Here is a 19,022-nt window from a genome sequence, read left to right on the forward strand (position 1 = left end):
GTGTAATGCAGACAAATGTAAGATTTTCCATTTTGGATACAAAAACAGGGAGGCAGATTACTATCTGAAAGGCAGTGAATTCGGAAAGGGGAGGTACAAAGTAAGCATGCAAGTACAGCAAGTAGACCTCATTGCAAGAGGATTTGAGGGGTGTGGCGGTCTTGGTAAGATCACACTGAAAATTGCATGCATTTTGGTCTACCTATCTGAGGAAAGACATTCTTACTATGAATGGGTCACTAGACTGATTCCTGGGATGGCAGGACTGATGTATGAAGACACCTTAAGGTTATCTTCACTGGAATTTAGACGATTGCAAAGCAACTCATTGAAAGTCGTAAAAGTCCTAATGGGACAGGACAGACTGCCTACAGGAAGGATGTTCTAGAACCAGAGTATATTAACACCAAGATGAGAAATTTCTTCACTCCTCTGGAATTCTTTACCACAGAAAAGAGTTTGAGAACAAATTATTAAACATATACAGGAAGCAGTTTGATCCAGTTCTTGTGGTTAAAGAGAACAAGGGATATGGGGAGAAAGCAGGAGCAGGATACTGAATGTGGACGATCAGCTCATGCATATTGAATGGTGAAGAGGCTCAAAGGCCAGACGGCTTGTTCCTACTCCATTTTATTGAGTTGAAATGTGAATTTCGTTTTTATCCTTAGAGATGCCACCTGACCTGTTAAGTAATTTTTCCCAGTACAGGTACCTCCAAAGTACAAATGCCAATTTATGTAGAGCCCATATATATGAAGGAGCCTCTCGTAGACCAGGGGGCTGAGTTTACCAGATGCTGCAGGGTTGCAGGCATCTTCTGCTGCTTTGAAATTTGGTCCACAGCCCATTCCTAATCAGTTCTGATGAAAGATTATAAAGTAGATAAATGTCCACTTCAGATAATAGGGAGGCAGTTACTATCTGAAAGGCAGTGAATTAGGAAAGGGGGAGATACAGAGTAAGCAGGCAAGTGCAGGAAATGGACTTCATAGCAAGAGGATTTGAGAGGCGTTCTATTGTTTGTCTGACTTGTGAATCATCTGAGATACAAGCGGTTATACAATGCAATCCTGCTATAAACTAGGGAGGACTGTATTACTTATTTGTATTCTGCCCCAAAAAAATAAACTGGCGGAGGAACTCACTGGGTCAAGCAACATCTTTTGATTGGTCTTGAGCTCTCCCAGCAGCTTACTTTTTGCTCCAGCTTCAAGCAGCTGGAGTCTCTTGTGCCTCAACTTTTATTGTACAGTTCCAGCATATGCAATATTTTCATTTTATTCTAATCAACTTACACATCTTATGTCATCTACCCTTGGTCAAAGCAGCATCAATAAAACATTAATTCCCATTGTTGATTAGAGTCCTGCCAGTTAAGCTGAAAGAAACCAAAGCTTGTTACTTAGAACAGAATGCTGTCATAGAAATGGAAACCTTTTTGACTGATCAGACCTCCAAGTTTGAGATTTCTCCTAAATAATTACTCTGTGGCTCTTGCCAGTAGTTTAGGAACACCCACTTACAATTGGGCCATAATCTATATCTATATTAAATTTAGAGCTTCAGCCATCTACATTTTGGGTGCTCTTTATACATAAAGGGACAGTACATTTTTTACTAGGATATAATGTGTTAGTCAGTTTAAAGTTCCAAATTACTTTATAACATTGATAAGGGTAAATTTTCTTTATAAAAATATATTAATACATTTAGTAGGTCTCCCCAGAAGTTATACTGAGTTCCTGCCTCAATTAATAGAAATGTGTACTTACAATGAGATAAGCTTACATTGGCATTATCCATTATAAATGTCACTACAGAAAATCATAATGGAAAAAGCTGACAGAAAGTCTATGCAGATGTAAAGTTTTTCATATATTAGAGATCTATGTTTACATTTAGTCCAAAGTGAGCACTTTTGTCTGAGAAGTGATAAGTTACTCAACACAATACTTTAGTCATTAGGGTTCAAATTTTTCCATTTCAGAAATGGGTGCAGATCAAAAAAACAATGGAATTTTATATACACCTGGACGATTGACCGTAAAATAAGGTATGCAGCAAATACACGGTAGTCCTCCAAGGGGACAAAATCAGCATAACTTTATGCATTTTACGGTCTACGCATGGTGTATATAAGTTACGTACAGAAATGTGTAAATGATAATTTCGAGGTCATTCACACACTTCACTTATCTATAAAAATGCAGCAATTTTCCTTGGAATCTTACCGTTTGTGGAAGCATTCAAATAAATTTGAGGAATGGTATACTTATATTGAGGGTAAAAAAGGTAATGTATATGCACCATGGCATCAGGCTTGACCATAAAATGCACAGAGTTAATAGATAAATGACCAACCTTGGCGAAATATCGCATCCTTGCTGCATAAAGGCACCCAGAGAAAACCAAAGACTGTTAAAAATGCCAAACTCATTGGGTGGTTGATCAGCCGACACTTCATCTTGTCCATCTTCAGGTTCTTCCGTGTGCCACTCGTATGGGCTGAACCGGCTGACCAAGAATAGTACCACGCTGACTCCAATGTAGGCAAAGACGATGCACATCCAAATTTCGTATGCCAGTGGATCGAGAAAGGAGAAGACACCCGGCTTGGACTTCTGGGGCTTCTTGATCATGATGGAAATGCCCAGGCTCATAAAGGGCTTGGAAAAGTCAATGACCTCCTCTCGTACTAAAGTAATGGTCAGTGGTGCCACACCAATCTGAGCTCTCTGTGGAATAGGGCAAAATCCTTTTTTAAACACATAGGTTGAAGTACACAAGTTGTAGATGATACAATTGAAGTCAACCTGAAAAGACTATCTCCAACATCCAATGATGTAGTTACTTTATCCTGCTTTCTTAAAAATAATAACAGTAAGTATTTAAATCCAAATCAAGTATATCATATAACAGACTCTTACTATGATCATTCCCACACATCATAATCACTAAATATTGCTAAATTTAAGTAAATTCAAAAAGTTATTACACCTGTGTTTACTCAGGAAGTCATTTTATCAGATGCATCTGAAGGGACTCAAGTGAATTCATATTTGTAAGCGCAGTTTAAAAGCCCAGAGAGGAAGACAGGAAATGCCTCTGGTTGATAATGTATGAGTATCATTTTATATGCTCTATTAAGCTCACAGAAAATGTGGGAGGAACGCAGCAGGTCCTCAGCCAGGGCTATGTGGATGAATAACAGTCAACGAAGAGTCTTTGCTTGAAACAACACCTGTTTATTCATTTTCATAGATTCTCCCTGACCTGCTGAGTTTCTCAAATATTTTGGGTGTGTTGCTCTGGACTTCTGTATATCTTGTGTTCATCTATTAAGCTGACTGGGACCTATTGGTAGAGCAGAAAGAACTTGGGCAGCATACTGAAAACTACACTAGTGAGCTGGTAGAATGGTGGGCTTCTGAGGTACCAACTTGCTTCAAGCAGGCTTCAATTATACCAGTAACCAAGAAGAACATGGTAACCTACTTCAATGTCTATTGTCTAGTAGCACTTATGCCCACTGTGATGAAGTGCTTTGAGAGGTTGGTGATGAAACATATCAACTCCAGCCTGAGGAGTGACTTGGATCCACTTCAATTGGCCTACTGTTAAAACAGGTCAATACAGCAGATGCCATCTCATTGGCTCTTCACCCAACCCTGTAACATTTTCATTCAATACTATCATTCTCTCAAAACTAATCAAAAGCTCCAAGACTTAGGCCTCAATACCTTCTTGTGCAACTGGATCCTTGATTTCCTCACTTACTCCAGTCAGTTCGGATTGGCAACAACATCTACTCCCCAATCACCATTAGCACAAGTGTACCACAAAGCTGTGGGCTTAGCTTTCCGCTCTACTCGCTTTATGCTTATAACTATGAGGCTAAGCACAGCTCCAATGACATATCTAAGTTTGCCGATGACACCACTCTTGTTGGCTAAATCAAAGGTGGTGACGAGTCAGCATAAAGTAGGGAGTTTGAAAACTTGGCTCAATGGAGCCACAACAATAACCTCTCACTCAATGTCAACAAAACCAATGAACTGATTATTGACTGCAGGAGGAAACCAGAGGTCCATGAGACAGTGCTCATTGGGGAGTCAGAGGTGGAGAGAGTCAGCAACTTTAAATTTCTTGGCATATCATTTCAGAGGGTTTGTGCTGGGTCCATTATGTAAGTACCATTCTGAAGAAAGCACAGCAGCAGCTGTACTTTGTTAGAAGATTGGGAAAATTTGACAAGTCATCTAAAACTTCAACAAGTTTCTACAGATGTGTGGTGGGGAGTATATTGACTGGTTGCATCATGGCCTGGTGTAGAAACACCAATGTCTTTGAAAGGAAAAGCTCACACAAATTAGTGGTTACAGCCCAGTCCATCACGGGTAAAGTCCGCTATACTATTGAGCACATCTACAAGGAGTGCTGTTGCAGGAAAGCACTGTCCATTGCCGAGGATTCCCACCATCCAGGCCAGGCTCTCTTCCCACTGCTCCCATCAAGAAGAAGCTGCAAGAGTCCAAGGATCCACACCACCAGGTTCAGGAACAACTATTAACCCTCAACCATCAGGCTCTTGAACGAGAAGGGATAACCTCACTTAACTTCACTCATCCCAGCACTGAACTATTCCCACAGCCGATGGACTCACACTCAAGGACTCTCTTAAGATTCAAGATTGTTTAATGTTATATCCTGCACACAAGTGTAAAGGAGAACAAAATCATTGCTACTCCAGATTTGATGAGGCACAAAAAAACAAAAAATAAAGAAAATAATAATAATAAACAAAGTAAACATAAATACATAAGATAGCTTATAAACATTGATTGTACGTCCATAAAATGACGCAAGGCTGCACATGAGGTGACTGATGGAAAATAATAAAGTAGTGGTGGAGTTAGTGGGTGGAGGTGGTGATCAGTCTTACTATTTGGGGAAAAGGACTGTTTCTGAGTCTGGTGGTCCTGGCTTGGATGCTATGTAGCCTCCTCCCTGATGGCAGAGGGACAAACAGACTATGGGCAGGGTGGGTGGGATCCTTCGTGATGTTACTAGCTCTTTTCCGGCACCTTTCTGCATATATGACATTGATGGTGGATCGGCTGGTGCCAGTGATGCATTGGGTAATTTTGACTAGCTGTTGTAGAGCCTTCCTGTCAGGTATAGTGTGGTTTCTGTACCAAGCATTGATGTAGCATTTTAGGATGCTCTCTACTGTACATCTGTAGAATGATGCGAGTATAGATGTACAAAGTCCAGCTCTCTTCAGCCTCCTCAGAAAGTCGAGGGGTTGATGAACTTTTCTGATTGTGTAGGGTAAGTTCTGGGACGATGAGAAGTTGTGTGTGATGTGCAGTCCCAGGTGTTTGAAACTGCTTGCAGTTTCCACTGCAGTGCCACCAATGTATTTCATGTTCTTGATATTAACTGCTTATTTATTTATAATTATTATTTTGTTTGATTTTGTTCTTGTTCTGTATTTGCAGTTTTGTATTTGCATTTGTAGCAAGCATAACGATGTACAGCATTATTGATAATTTCTGCTAAGCCAGCCTAGTTTCAAGAGAAGAGGCTGTCAATTTGTTTAGTGAAACAAATTGGGGTCAGATGGCACTCTGCTATATCTCCTCAGGGTTGAATTGATGTGAGTTGATAGAGAGGTTTGAAATCCTCTCAGCTGATAAATCATGCATGGTATTGGGATGAATTAGGCAAAGGGCAAAGCATCTCACCATTGCCTTAGTGCCACTTAGTATGGCCGCTTTGTGCTGACCTGAGGCTGTGGCCTACAACTAACGGGCTCCTGAATTGGCTGCAGTGATGACTGGTTTTGTATCTGTGACTCACTTTAGTGAACTTCAGTTCTGAATGCTATTTGCTTCCTTTTATTATTTGCACGCTTTGTTTTTTTTCTCTGCACGTTGGGTGTTTGATGGTCTTCATTGGCTTTAATGGGTTCTATCGGGTTTCTTTCTTTGGCAGCTGTCCGTAAGGAGACAAATTTCAAGGCTGTATAACGCATACATACCATGATAATAAATGTACTTTGAACTTTGAACTTAAAAGTCTGAGGCTGATTCCTGATCTGTGCTTGATTCAAGGTTGCCTGCCGCTAGATCCACATGAGTCTCCTAGGGTGGGTGTGGATTTTTCAGGTGAAGAGGAATGGGAATGGGGAGGCTGGGAAGATAATGATGAAAGAGTGAATGGAAATTTGGGGAGAGGAATGAAAATGAAGTGATCAATAACGTGAGGTAGTCCTGGGATTGGAAAAATCAAGTTGAGGATTGAAGAGTGGGGATGCAGGGGAGTCTATGGGGAGCAAAATTCATTTTAGCTACCAGCATAGGAGAGGGCAGTGTTAAACAGGAACGGCCGGGGGTGGGGGTGGGGGGAGGTAGGTGGGGAAGTGAAAGCTAGGTAATCTTACACAGATTGTTGTAACTGTTAAGCAAAGAACTGAGGGCTATTACACCATGGGAGAGTTTACTGAGATTTGGTAATGAGGTAGAAATTTTGATATAATTTAAAAGTGAATTGATTAATGTCTGAAGGAAAGTCAGACAGTATAAACAAAGACAAGTGGGAGGTGGGTGGTTACAAGACAGTTAGCTTAAGTGCTGGCACCAGAGACTCAATGGGGTCACAAACAGAGCTTCTGGCACATTGCCCTTCATAAATCAAGGTACTAAGTACAGGAGTTGGGATGTTATGCTGAAGTTGTATATGTGATGCCGGTGAGGCCAAAGTTGGAGTAATGTGTGCAGCTTTTGTCACCTACCTACAGGGGAAAGACGTCAATAAGATTGAAAGAGTGCAGGGAAAGCTTACAAGGATGTTGCCAGGACTTGAAGACCTGACTTATAGGGAAAGAGTGAATAGTTTAAGACTTTATTCCTACGGAGCATAGAATGGAGGGGGTGGGGAGTGAGATTTGATAGGGGTATGCAAAATTATGATGGCATCGATAGGGTAAAAGCAAGGAGGCTTTTTCAACTAAGGTTTGATGAGATTATAACTAGAGGTCATAGGTAAAGGGTGAAAGACGAAATATCCAAGGGGAACATGAGGTGGAACGTCTTCACTTAGAGGGTGGTGAGAATGTGGAACAAGCTGCCAGCAGAAGTATTGGATACGAGTTTGATTTCAGCTTTTAAGAGAAATTTGGATAAGAACATGGATGGGTGGGGTATGGATGTTATTGTTTAGGTGCAAGTTGATGGTACTAGGCAGAATAATAGTTTGGCATGGACTAGATGGGCCAAAGGACCTGTTCCTGTGCTATAGTGCGTATTACTCTACAAAATTACCTCCGAGAGGTAACGTTGCAGCTATATAGGACCCTGGTCAGACCCCACTTGCAGTACTGTACTCAATTCTAGTTGCCTCATTATAGGAAGGAGGTGGAAACCATAGAAAGGGCGTAGAGGAGATTTACAAGGATGCTGCCTGCATTGGGGAGCATACCTTATGACAATAGGTTGAGTGAAATTAGCCTTTTCTCCTTGGAGCAAAGGAGGATGAGAGGTGACCTGATAGAGGTGTATAAGATGATGAGAGGCATTGATCATGTGGATAATCAGAGGCTTTTTCCCAGGGCTGAAATGGATAGCATGAGAGACCATAGCTTTAAGGTGCTTGGAAGTAGGTACAGAGGAGATGTCAGGGGTAAGTTTTTTTATGCAGAGAGTGGTGAGTGTGTGGAATGGGCTGCCGCCGGCAGCGGTAGTGGGGTCAAAAATGATAGAGTCTTTTAAGAGACTCCTGGATAGGTACATGGAGCTTAGAAGAATAGAGGGCTACGGGTGAAGCCTAGGTAGTTCTAAGGTAGGGACATGCTTGGCACAGCTTTGTGGGCCGAAGGGCCTGTATTGTGCTGTAGGTTTTCTATGGTTCTATGTTTTTAAAAGTACTACTAGCTTTCCTGCATCAAAATCTGAGCAGCAACAACAAAGGCCTGTCTGATTGCTTTGATTGTGTTAGAAAATGTTTACTGTTTGAATAGTGTGCAGCTTGACAGCTTTCAGCAGGAGCATATTAGGAGGTTAAAGCAGGATGACTGGTTCCATTGCAGAGTGGAGCTTATCAATATAGCAAGTTAAGTGTTTCATGCATGCATTTCTAAAGGAAACATATTGTCTATAATACAGAGCGAGCTAATTACTCCTGTGCTAACTATGGGTATTTTGTACATCAGTCGTGTGCACTGATCTTGCCTTTGAAACTGAAAACTACAGTCAAAGGACCACTCACAGGCACACGGTACCTTAGTTGCCATGTGTATGCTCACGTGGTGCGGTCCACCATGAAGTTTCCAATGAAGTACATCATAGAAAAAATTATATTTGATATATTAGAATTTGAAAGCCTGGTGCTAAATTCAGAATGGGTGCTTTAAACAATTTATTCATAATTCCAATTATTTACACAACACACATTTTGAAATAGTATTGAAATAAAAAATGGCATCAGCAAATCAAGTGGGTAACAATTCTAGCTGCAGTGTTGGGGTGTGTTTCTGTAGCATCTCTTCCTTGACGAACTGAGATGGATCAATGAGGAAATGGTATGAAGTTTCAAATGAAACTAATCAAGCATCTCCGGCTGCAGTGAAAAGGCATGCTTCCTGTAATCCACACCCAGCACAGGAATATCCAAGCTCTCTGGTAGAGCACAGCTGGTGTGGATTAAAAAAAGAACAATCAAGTTCACTCTGCACTGCCTCCAAATTTGCCCTCTACAATAAAACTTCATAATACTATTTAGGCATCTCTGATTCAACACTATTAATTCCATCCGTAAGCTATCAACTGAACAGCACAGAAATAGGAGAATCCTTTGGTTATATCGTTTGGGGGGCATGATGAAATCTATAGAATTTCATGTTGCCTCAGGATTATTGAACTTGCCTCAGTTCTTCCAGAAATACGTATCTGAAACCTAACTCTGATCTTGTTTCCAGATTTTTTCATCTTCCTATGAAATTGGAAATTAAGACAGTAAATTTAAATTGCAAGTGTGCAGGTAATGGTCCAGCCCATGTTTAATATTGAATTATGTACACAGAAGACCTCTATTCATACACCTACAATCCCATTAATTTGGATTTTAAAGCAATCTGTATAGACAGCTCTCACAAGGACTCAAATTCCAGTGCGTTAACTATATTGTCCATGTTCCTCAGATACTTTTTGAAAGAAAAGATGCTTACAACAGTGGATATTTACAGCTGGCATAAATGCATTGGACTATGTATTAAAAAACACAGAAAGAAAGTCTTGAAAGTTAGAGGTAGCTTCCTTTAACCAGCTAGTGTATAACAGGTACTTACCCCATACACAAGTTCGCCCACCATTCCATTCCAGATTTTAGTATCAGGATCCCTTGCTCCATATTTCCCATCAGGAACGATCTTAAGCTCATACTTTATTCCAATGTGTTTTGCAATTTCTGAAGCTAGATCCACACAGTAACCCTCATACTTGTCATTTCCTTCCAGAGTGTCATGGTTTTTCTTCAGCATAACATATGGACCCTCCTAATAACAAACAAACAGACTAAGTCAATGAAACACAACAATAAAGTTTAATAAATTCATTTAGTCAGTTTAAAAACACTGTTTTGCTGAAGATCTGATAAAACTATTTATTCCAGGCATTGTTTACACAGCTTATGTTGAAGATTAAAATCAATCAATGAAAGACAAATTGCATTTCCCTTGGTTTTTCTTCAGTTTAAAGTGACGGCAAGTTTTACCTCTGCAGACTTTATCAAGAAACCCGCGTAAAACTGAAAATATGCTATATACTTCCTCTGTGGCGGAATTGATGATGTGTCACTACTTTCTTGACAAGGAATGATATCAGCCATCTGCATTTGCATTTAAACTATATTCTGCTTCTAGATATTTTGATACTTATAAAATTCCAAGATATGGGTAATTAGGACTGTCAGTAGAAACTACAAGTAACGAGACAAATTATTTCAGTAAGAAACTTAGGTTTTCCTGCAATCCCATTCAAAATAGTTTTTAATACGAATTGCCAAGATTAAACATTTCAAAGACTGGAGATTGACTTAGGTCTGTCCACATTTACCTTTTAATGTGGTTGCGATTCCTTTGTGCCAGCAGGCCCAAATTTTTCACAGGGGTTGCCCGTTTTTCTTAGGCCAGCAATACAGTGACTTGCATAAATCCACTCACAAAGAATGACTTCCACTTTTCAAATCAAAGCAGGCCCCAAACATATTATTAATTAATGTTATGCTGCTAAATTTCAGGGAAAGAAACAAGGCTGATTATTGTTAGATTGGTTATAGCCTGTTCATTTGTCTTTTACATTCTCATTCAGGGACAGGCAGGTACATACACTGAAAAAGAATCTAAACAACCCTCATTACTGTGTGGAGGGACAAATATCTCAGACTCTGCTCAATGTGGAATAGCATTTATACAACTCAGTGCATTACCCATATCAGCTGTCTGTTTTTATACAAATTTCATCATCATCATCACTAAAACAGTCTTTGCTCGGGAATTATTATTGATACAAAGCACATTTTTCCTTCATTTCTAATTTGTGAAAAATGTGTAATAATTTTATATCTACATCAGATTATTCACAGGTGCTTTTTTTTTAAAAGGATAAACCACCCTCCCCTTTGCGGCTTGGATTTTTTGTTCTGTGCTGTGTCGTATGACTAGTGTGATCATGGTCTTTTCATGACCATGATTGCTTTTGGTAAAATTTTCTACAGAAGTAGTTTGGCATTGCCTTCTTCTGGGCAGTGTCTTTACAAGACGGGTGACCCCAGCTATTATCAATACTCTTCAGAGATTGTCTGCCTGGTGTCAGTGGTCGCATAACCAGGACCTATGATATGCACCAGCTGCTCATACGACCATCCACTACCTGCCCCCATTGGCCTCATGTGACCCTGATCGGAGGGCTAAGCAGGTGTTACACCTTGCCCAAAGGTGACCCGCGGGCTAGCGGAGTGAAGGAGTGTCTTACACCGCCTTTGGTAGAGACGTATCTCCACTGGTCCACCCCTGCAGTTTGGTACACTTTGCTATTTATCATTGCTCTTATATCGGGATATGAAAAAAATCATAACACTGTTTGAATTTAATCTGAATTGTACAGAGGCACTGTCTTCCTGCATGAAATTGTAATAACATTGAAGACCATGTTTTAAGGGCATATTTCACTGACTATCGATAAACAGGATATTGCAATTTCTAAAACACCATTTCTCTTCAATTTTTTTTGTTCTGGAACTAGTTTCATAACAAGTTATTAAAGGGAGATAAAAACAATAGATAGAAATCTAGACAGAGCTAATCAAGCAAACATTTCCACAGAATTCTGTAAGTGTTTGTGGCTTTTCCATTCTTTCTGTGATTTTTTTCAGTAGTTCAATTACTACATTAAACAAATCAAAAATAAAGATAAAACATGTTTTTGACCCTGTATGGCTTATATTAATCCTACAAGGAAGCAGTGGTCAAGTTGGAAAACTTGGGAATTAGATTCCTTCCTTGACTGAGCCAAGTGTAGAACCCTGTCCACAGCTCTGAATGATCAGCTGCCTGAGGATCATTTTATGTAGAATAACATTGAAAGTGGCCACTCAGCCCATTTCATCTAGAGGAATCCTATTAGCCCCATTAGCCTAAACTCTAACCTCCCTTTATTTCCTGCAACCAATTTGGTCATCAATTTCCTTTTGATTCTTTAAGCCATTGTGTTACAGTCAGGGAAAATTTACAGTGACCAAATAAATCAGTAAATCTTTGGGATGGGTGAGACACAAATATCTGAAGTAAACACAGTTATTTGGGAGAGAACATACAGGTTCTGCACAGGTGGTATTTGAGAGTAGTAATAAATTTCAAAGTAAATTTATTATCAAAGAATGTACATGTTACCATACATTGAAGTGATTCTTAGGCATTCACAGTACGACAGAATAAATGAAAAACTATACACAATCAATGAAAAAGGACATGCCATCTCCAGGGACCTAATTCTAGGTTCCTGGAAAGGTGAAGCAGCTGGAGGTTCAGGCAGAGGCTGAATAATACCAGAATAGAATGTATTGGGCCATTGGTTAATTGGGGCAGTTGATTATTTGGGGCAACACTCAAAGAACAAAAACTAATCAATAAAATTGCTGGGATACCCTTTGTTTATTTGGGATACTATGTCACTTAATTGAGGCAGCAGTCTATAGCTAAACAGGTTCTAACTAGCATCAGTCAATCGCGCAGCCTTGTGTGGATATTAGACGCTACACCGAATAGTTTTTAAATAGTGTCAGCCGTGTGTATTTGTGTTCAAAAAGCACCGACTTTTGTCATTGATAGTTGGCGAGAAATAAGCAGTAAGACAATTCTGAACTGTTTTGCTCACTGTGGTTTAAAGCATTCAGGCTTGGAGATGCCATAAACTGACTGGAGAGATAAAAAAACAATTTCACTACTCCAATAAGTTAGGAACTACGAAGAATTTGATTGTATCGACAATAATCCTAAATTTTATAATGAAAATAAAGATTTGGAGGATGCAATTGTCAAAAATATTGTATAATGCAGTCCGTTATCCACATGAGGTGTCTGCGCTGATTTTGTTCATTTCGTTCACTGGACGATTTCTCCATCGATAAATATTACGAACTAATATTACACAGTTTTATAGAACTATAGTACTATTGGTAGTGTTCCAATCTGTTCTGTATTTCATTTAAATACAAGATTTGTTTCTTAGTTTGTCTTTCTTTAAAATATAACTTTTAAACTACTTCCATGAATAACTGGGGTAGATGCCTAATTGTGCCAAAATTTACTAGTCCTGATGTGTCCCAATTAACTGGAATCCACAGTACTTCCTTCCACAACATGATGATTTGTTAGTACAATGTCTGATGAAATGAAAATAATTTTGGGTACATTTAGTGGAAATGCATATTTAATATCAACACGATGATGCAATATTGAGCATTGCATTCATCTGTCAAGCAAGTTTTGATGAGATGGTGTCACTTCCCACATTGAATGTTGCATTATTACTACTAAAATGAACTTGCTGATAATGAAATATTGATATTGGTTCAAACATAATGGCAAAGCAAGGTTATAAATAGAATACAAAATGAGATAAACTCTTGTGTTGGTAAGAGTCTTTGTTTAAGATTTTAATCAATTTCCACCAGCAAATGACAAGAAATATATTTTAACTAGCAAAATACATCATTCATCTAATTTACAATGTACTGCCTGAAAACAAATCTAAACTGATAAAACATGAATTGTGAAACACGGAAATGATTGAGTATTCGCAGAAACAATAAATAAAATGATTTGTCGTGACACACAATTGACTCATATTGAAGTGTTCTTGTCATCAGAGCATTGAATATAACCCTTTCTATAATTTAGCCCTTTTAGATTATTCTTCCTTAGTAGATTTCTGCCCTCCCATCAGGACATCCAACAACCTCTTGAAAGTTCTTAACATTGACCTGAGAAAAGACTATAAGACATAGGAGCAGCATTAGGCTATTTGGCCCATCAGATCTGCTCCTCCATTCTATTATGGCTGATTTACTGTCCCTCTCAACTCTGTTCTCCTGCTTTCTCCCCATAACCCTGACTAATCAAGAACCTATCAACCTACTGTTTAAATATATCCATTGACTTGTCCTTCACAGCTGCCTGTGGCAATGAATACCACAGATTCACTACCTTCTGATGAAAGAAATTCCTCCTTATCTCTGCTCTAAATGGATGTCCATCTATTCCGAGGCTATTCTAGACTCTACCACATCCACTCTATCTAGGCTTTTCAATATTCCATAGGTTTCAATGAGATCCCTCCTCATTCTTCTAAACTTCAGCAAGTACAGGCCCAGAGCCATCAAATGCTACTCATAAATTAACCCTTTCATTCCTGGAATTATTCTTGTGAAAATCCTCTGAACACTCTCAAATGCCAGCACATCTTTCCTTAGATAAGGGACCCAAAACTGCTCACCATATTCCAAGTGTGGTCCGACCAATGCTGTATAAAGCCTTGGCATGGTTTTTATATTCTTCTATTCTCAAAATGAACACTAATTTTGCACTTGCCTGCCTCACTACCGACTCAACTTGCAAGTTAACCTTTCGGGAATCCTGCAGGAGGACTGCCAAGTCCTTTTGCACCACTGACTTTTGAATTTACTCCCCATTTAGAAAATAGGCTACACCTTCATTCCTTCTACCAAAGTGCATGACCATTCACTTCCCTACATCTGCCGCTTCTTTGCCCATTCTCCCAATCTGTCTAGACACTCTGCTACCTCAACACCACCCACCCCTCCACTTACCTCTGAATCCCTTGCAAGTCTGGCCTCAAAACTATCAATTCCATCATACAAATCACTGACCTAAGACTATAAGATAGAGCAGCAAAATTAGGCCATTAGACCCATCGCGTCTGCTCCACCACTTCACCATGGCTGATCCAATTTTCCTCTCAGTCCCAATCTCCCCGTATCCCTTCTGCTCTGACCAGTTATGACTCTATCAACTTCTGCCTTAAATATACATAAAGAGTTGGCCTCCAAAGCTGCATGTGGCAACAAATTCCACAGATTAACCACTCTCTGGGTAAAGAAATACCTCAACTCTGTTCAAAAAGAACGCCCCTCTATTCAGGGGTTATGTCCTTTGGTCTTTGACTCTCCCACCATAGGAAACATGCTCTCCACATCCACTCTATCAAGGCCTTTCACCATTCAATAGGTTTCAATTAGGTCACCCCTATTCTACTGAATTCTAGTGAACACAGGCCCAGAGCCATCAAACACTCTTCATATGACAAGCCATTCAATCCTGGAATCATTTTCACAAACCTCCTTTCAACTCTCTCCAGTTTCAGCACATCCTTTCTAGGAGAAGAGGCCTAAATCAGGTCACAATATTCCAAGTGAGGCCTCATCAATGCTCTATAAAGTTTCGAAATTACATCCTTGCTTTTATATTCTGGACCTCTTAAAATAGATGCTAGCATTGCATTTGCCTTCCTCACCACAGACTCAACGTGCAAATTAACCTTTAAGGAGTCCTGCACAAGGACTCTTAAGTCCTTTACATCTCAGTTTTTCTGCATTTTCTCTCCATTTAGAAAACAGTTAATCCTTTCACTTCTTCTGCCAAAGTACATGATCATACACTCCCCGACACCATGTTCCATCTGTCATTACTTTCCCCGTTCTCCTAAAAGGTAACTCCTACTGCAGACTCTCTACTTCCACAAAAATACCTGCCCCTCCACCTATCCTCATATCGTCTGCAAACTTTACAACAAAGCCATCAATTCCATCATCCAAATGGTTGACATATACCGTAAAGAGAATCATTCCCAACATAGACCCCTGTGGAATACAAATAGTCACTGGCAGCCAACCATAAAAGCCTCCCTTCATTCCCAATCTTTACTGCCTGCCAATCAGCTACTGCTTTATCCATGCTAGGATCTTTCCTGTAATACCATGGGCACAGAGCTTGATAAGCAGCCTCATGTGTGGCATTTAAAAACACAAACACAAGGAAATCTGCAGATGCTGGAATTTCAAGCAACACACATAAAAGTTGCTGGTGAACGCAGCAGGCCAGGCAGCATCTCTAGGAAGAGGTACAGTCGACGTTTCAGGCTGAGACCCTTCGTCAGGACTAACTGAAAGAAGAGCTAGCATGTGTGGCACCTTGTCAAAGGCCCTTTAAAAACCAAGAACACAACATCAACTGCTTTTCTTTTGTCTATCCTGCTTGCTATTTCTTCAAAGAATTCCAACAGATCTGTAAGGCCATATTTTCCCTTGAGGAAACTATGCTGACTATGGCCTATTTTATCATGTGCTTCCAAGTACCCAAAACCACATACTTATCAATCGACTCTAACATCTTCCAAACCACTGAGGCCAGACCAACTGGCCTATAATTTCCTTTCTTCTGCTTCTCTCCCTTCTAAAGAGACACTTGTAATTTTCCAGTCTTCCGGAACCATTCCAGAATCTTATGATTCTTGAAAGATCATTACTAGTGTCTCCACAATTTCTTCAGCTACTTCTTTCAGAAAGCTAGAGTGTACACCATCTGGTCCAGGTGACTAATCCACCTTCAGAGCTATCAGTATCCCATCAACCTTCTCCCTAGTAATGGTAACTTCACATACTTCATGACCTCGACACCCAAAATTTCCAACATACTGCCAGTGTCTTCCACAGTGAAGACTGAGGCAAAATACTTATTCAGTTCATCTGCCATTTCCTTGTACACCATTACTACCTCTTCAACATCATTTTCTAGTGGTCTGATATTCCCTTTTCCCTTTCTTTTACACTGTATGTATCTGAAGAAACTTTTGGAATCCTCCTTAATATTATTGGCTTGCTTACTTTTGTATTCCATCTTTACCTTCTTAATGATTTTCTTTGTTGCCTTCTATTGGTATTTAAAAGCTTCCCAATCCTCTAACTTCCCACTAATTTTTGCTCTATTATATGCCCTCTCTTTGGCGTTTATGTTTGCTTTGACTTCTCTTGTTAGCCACAGCGGTGTCATCTTGCCCTTAGAATACTTCTTCCTCTTTGGGATGTATATATCCTGTGCCTTCTGAATTGCTTCCAGAAATTTCAGCCATTGCTGCTGTGCCGTCATCCCTGCCAACTTCTCTCTTCCAACTCCTCCCTTATGCCTCTGTAATTCCCTTTATTCCACTCTAATACTGATACGTCTGACTTTGGCTTCTCCTTCTCAAATTTCAGGGTGAATTCAATCATATTATGAACACTTGCCCCTAAGGGGTCTTTTATCTTCAGCACATAACATGAAAAGAAGCAGTCCCAACACTGACCCTTACAGAACACCACTGTTGACCAGCAGCCAGCCAGAAAATGCACCCTTTATTCCCACCCTGCTTCCTGCCCTTCAACCAATATTCTATCCATGTTAGTATCTTTCCTGTAATACGATAGGCTCTTATCTTGTTAAGAAACCACATGTGGCACCTTGTCAACGGCCTTCTGAAAATCCAAGTAAACAATATCCATTGACATGCCTTTGTCTATCTTGCCCATTATTTCCTCAAAGAATCCCATCAGATTTGTGAGGCAAGACTTCCCCTGAAGGAAACCATGTTGATTTTGGCCCATTTTATCATGTGCGTCCAAGTAACCCTAAACCTCATTCTTAATGATGGACTCCAACATCCTTCCAACCACAGAAGTCATTCTAACTGGCCTATAATTTCCATTCTTCTGCCTTCCTCCCATCTTAAAGAATGGAGTGACATTTGCAATTTTCCAATCCCCCGGAACCATTCTAGAATCTAGTGATTTTTGAAGGATCAATCCTAATGTCTCCATACCCTCTTCAGCTGCATCTTTCAGAACCCTGGTGTGTAGTCCAATTGGTCCAGGTGACTTATCTACCTTCATACCTTTCATCTCCTCAAGCACCTTCTCCTTAGTAATAGCAACTGCATTCACACACTGGAATTTCTGGCATACTGCTAGTGTATTCCACAGTAAAGACCGATGGAAAATTAAGTTCAGCTGCCGTTTCTTTGTTCCCCGTTACGACCTCTGCAGCATCATTTTCCAGTGGTCTAGTATCTACTTTCACCTCTCTTTTATTATTCATGTTTCTGAAAAAACTTTTGGTACCCTCTTTTATATTACTTGCTGGCTTACCTTCATATTTATGTGGAGGCCAAGTATATTTAAGGTAGAGGTTGACAGATCCCTGGTTGGTCAGGGCATGAAGGGATACGGGGAGAAGGCAGGAGATTAGGGCTGAGAGGAAAATTGGATCAGCCAGGATGACACGGCGGAGCGACACGATGGGCCAGATGGTCTAATTCTGTTTCTATATCTTATTGTCTTATATTTCATAATTTCTCTGTTTTTAGTTGCCTTCTGTTGGTTTTTTAAAAGCTACCCAATCCTCTAACTTCCCACTAATGTTTGCTCTATTATATGCCCTTTCTTTTGCTTTTATGCTGTCTTTATCTTTCCACGTCAGCCACAGTTGCTCATCCTCTACCTAGGATACTTTGGGATGTATAGAACCTACACCTTCCAAATTGCTCCCAGAAACTCCAGGTATTACTGTTCGGATTGGCAACAACATCTCCACAATCTCCATCAGCACAAGTACACCATAAAGGCGTGTGCTTAGCCCTCTGCTCTACTCGCTTTACACTTACGACCATGAGGCTAAGCACAGCTCCAATGTCATACTCAGGTTTGCTGTTGGTGCCCTTGTTGTAGGCTGAATCACAGGTGGTGAAGACAACTCAATATCAGCAAGACCAAAGAAGCTGGTGATTGACTTCAGAAGGAGGAAACCAGAGGTCCATGAACCAGTCCTCATTTGTTGATCAAAGGCGGAGAGGGTCAGCAACTTTAAATTCCTCGGTGTTATTATTTCAGAGGACCTGTCCTGGGCCCAGCACGCAAGTGCAATTATGAAGAAAGCATGGCAGCTCCTCTACTTCCTTAGGAGTTTGCAAAGATTCTGTATGACAACTAAAACTTTGAAAAACTTCTATAGTTGTGTAGTGAGGAGTTTATTGACTGGCCGTATCACCAATGACCTTGAATGGAAAATCCCTCAAAAAAAAGAAGTGGATATGGCCTAGTCCATCACGGGTAAAGCCCTCCCAATCAATGAGCACATGTACACAAAATGCAGTCCTGATGAAATGTCTCGGCCCAAAACGTCAACTGTTTACTCTTTTCCATAGATGCTGCCTGGCCTGCTGAGTTCCTCCAGCATTTTGTGTGTGCCCTTTACAGATCGCTTCTTTTTATTGGCCTTTGCCAAGTGCTTAAGAGATTGTTATGATTGTAGCCGACTGATAAGTCCTGAAAGGCACCGAGTTCTTTTTAAACCTCAAGCTGCCTCAGCCTACCAGCAACTGCTTACAATGACAGCAGCCCGCCAAGATAGCTTG

The 19,022-nt window shown here is 40.2% G+C and overlaps 1 protein-coding gene across 3 annotated transcripts in view; it reads right to left on the reverse strand.

Moving 5' to 3' along the window:
* The window catches only part of LOC140200739 (glutamate receptor 4), a 242,521-nt gene that overhangs the window by 28,084 nt on the left and 195,415 nt on the right, over window positions 1-19,022 (reverse strand). For all 3 annotated transcript variants that reach the window (XM_072264330.1, XM_072264329.1, XM_072264328.1), the window contains exons 10-11: window positions 9,350-9,556; window positions 2,365-2,738 (exon numbers count right to left, since the gene is read on the reverse strand). In XM_072264330.1, coding sequence (XP_072120431.1) covers window positions 2,365-2,738; window positions 9,350-9,556 — 581 coding nt within the window. The remainder of the gene's footprint in view (window positions 1-2,364; window positions 2,739-9,349; window positions 9,557-19,022) is intronic.

The sequence above is a fragment of the Mobula birostris genome, chromosome 7 (genome assembly GCF_030028105.1).
Source record: "Mobula birostris isolate sMobBir1 chromosome 7, sMobBir1.hap1, whole genome shotgun sequence".
In the NCBI taxonomy this organism is placed as follows: Eukaryota; Metazoa; Chordata; class Chondrichthyes; order Myliobatiformes; family Myliobatidae; genus Mobula; species Mobula birostris.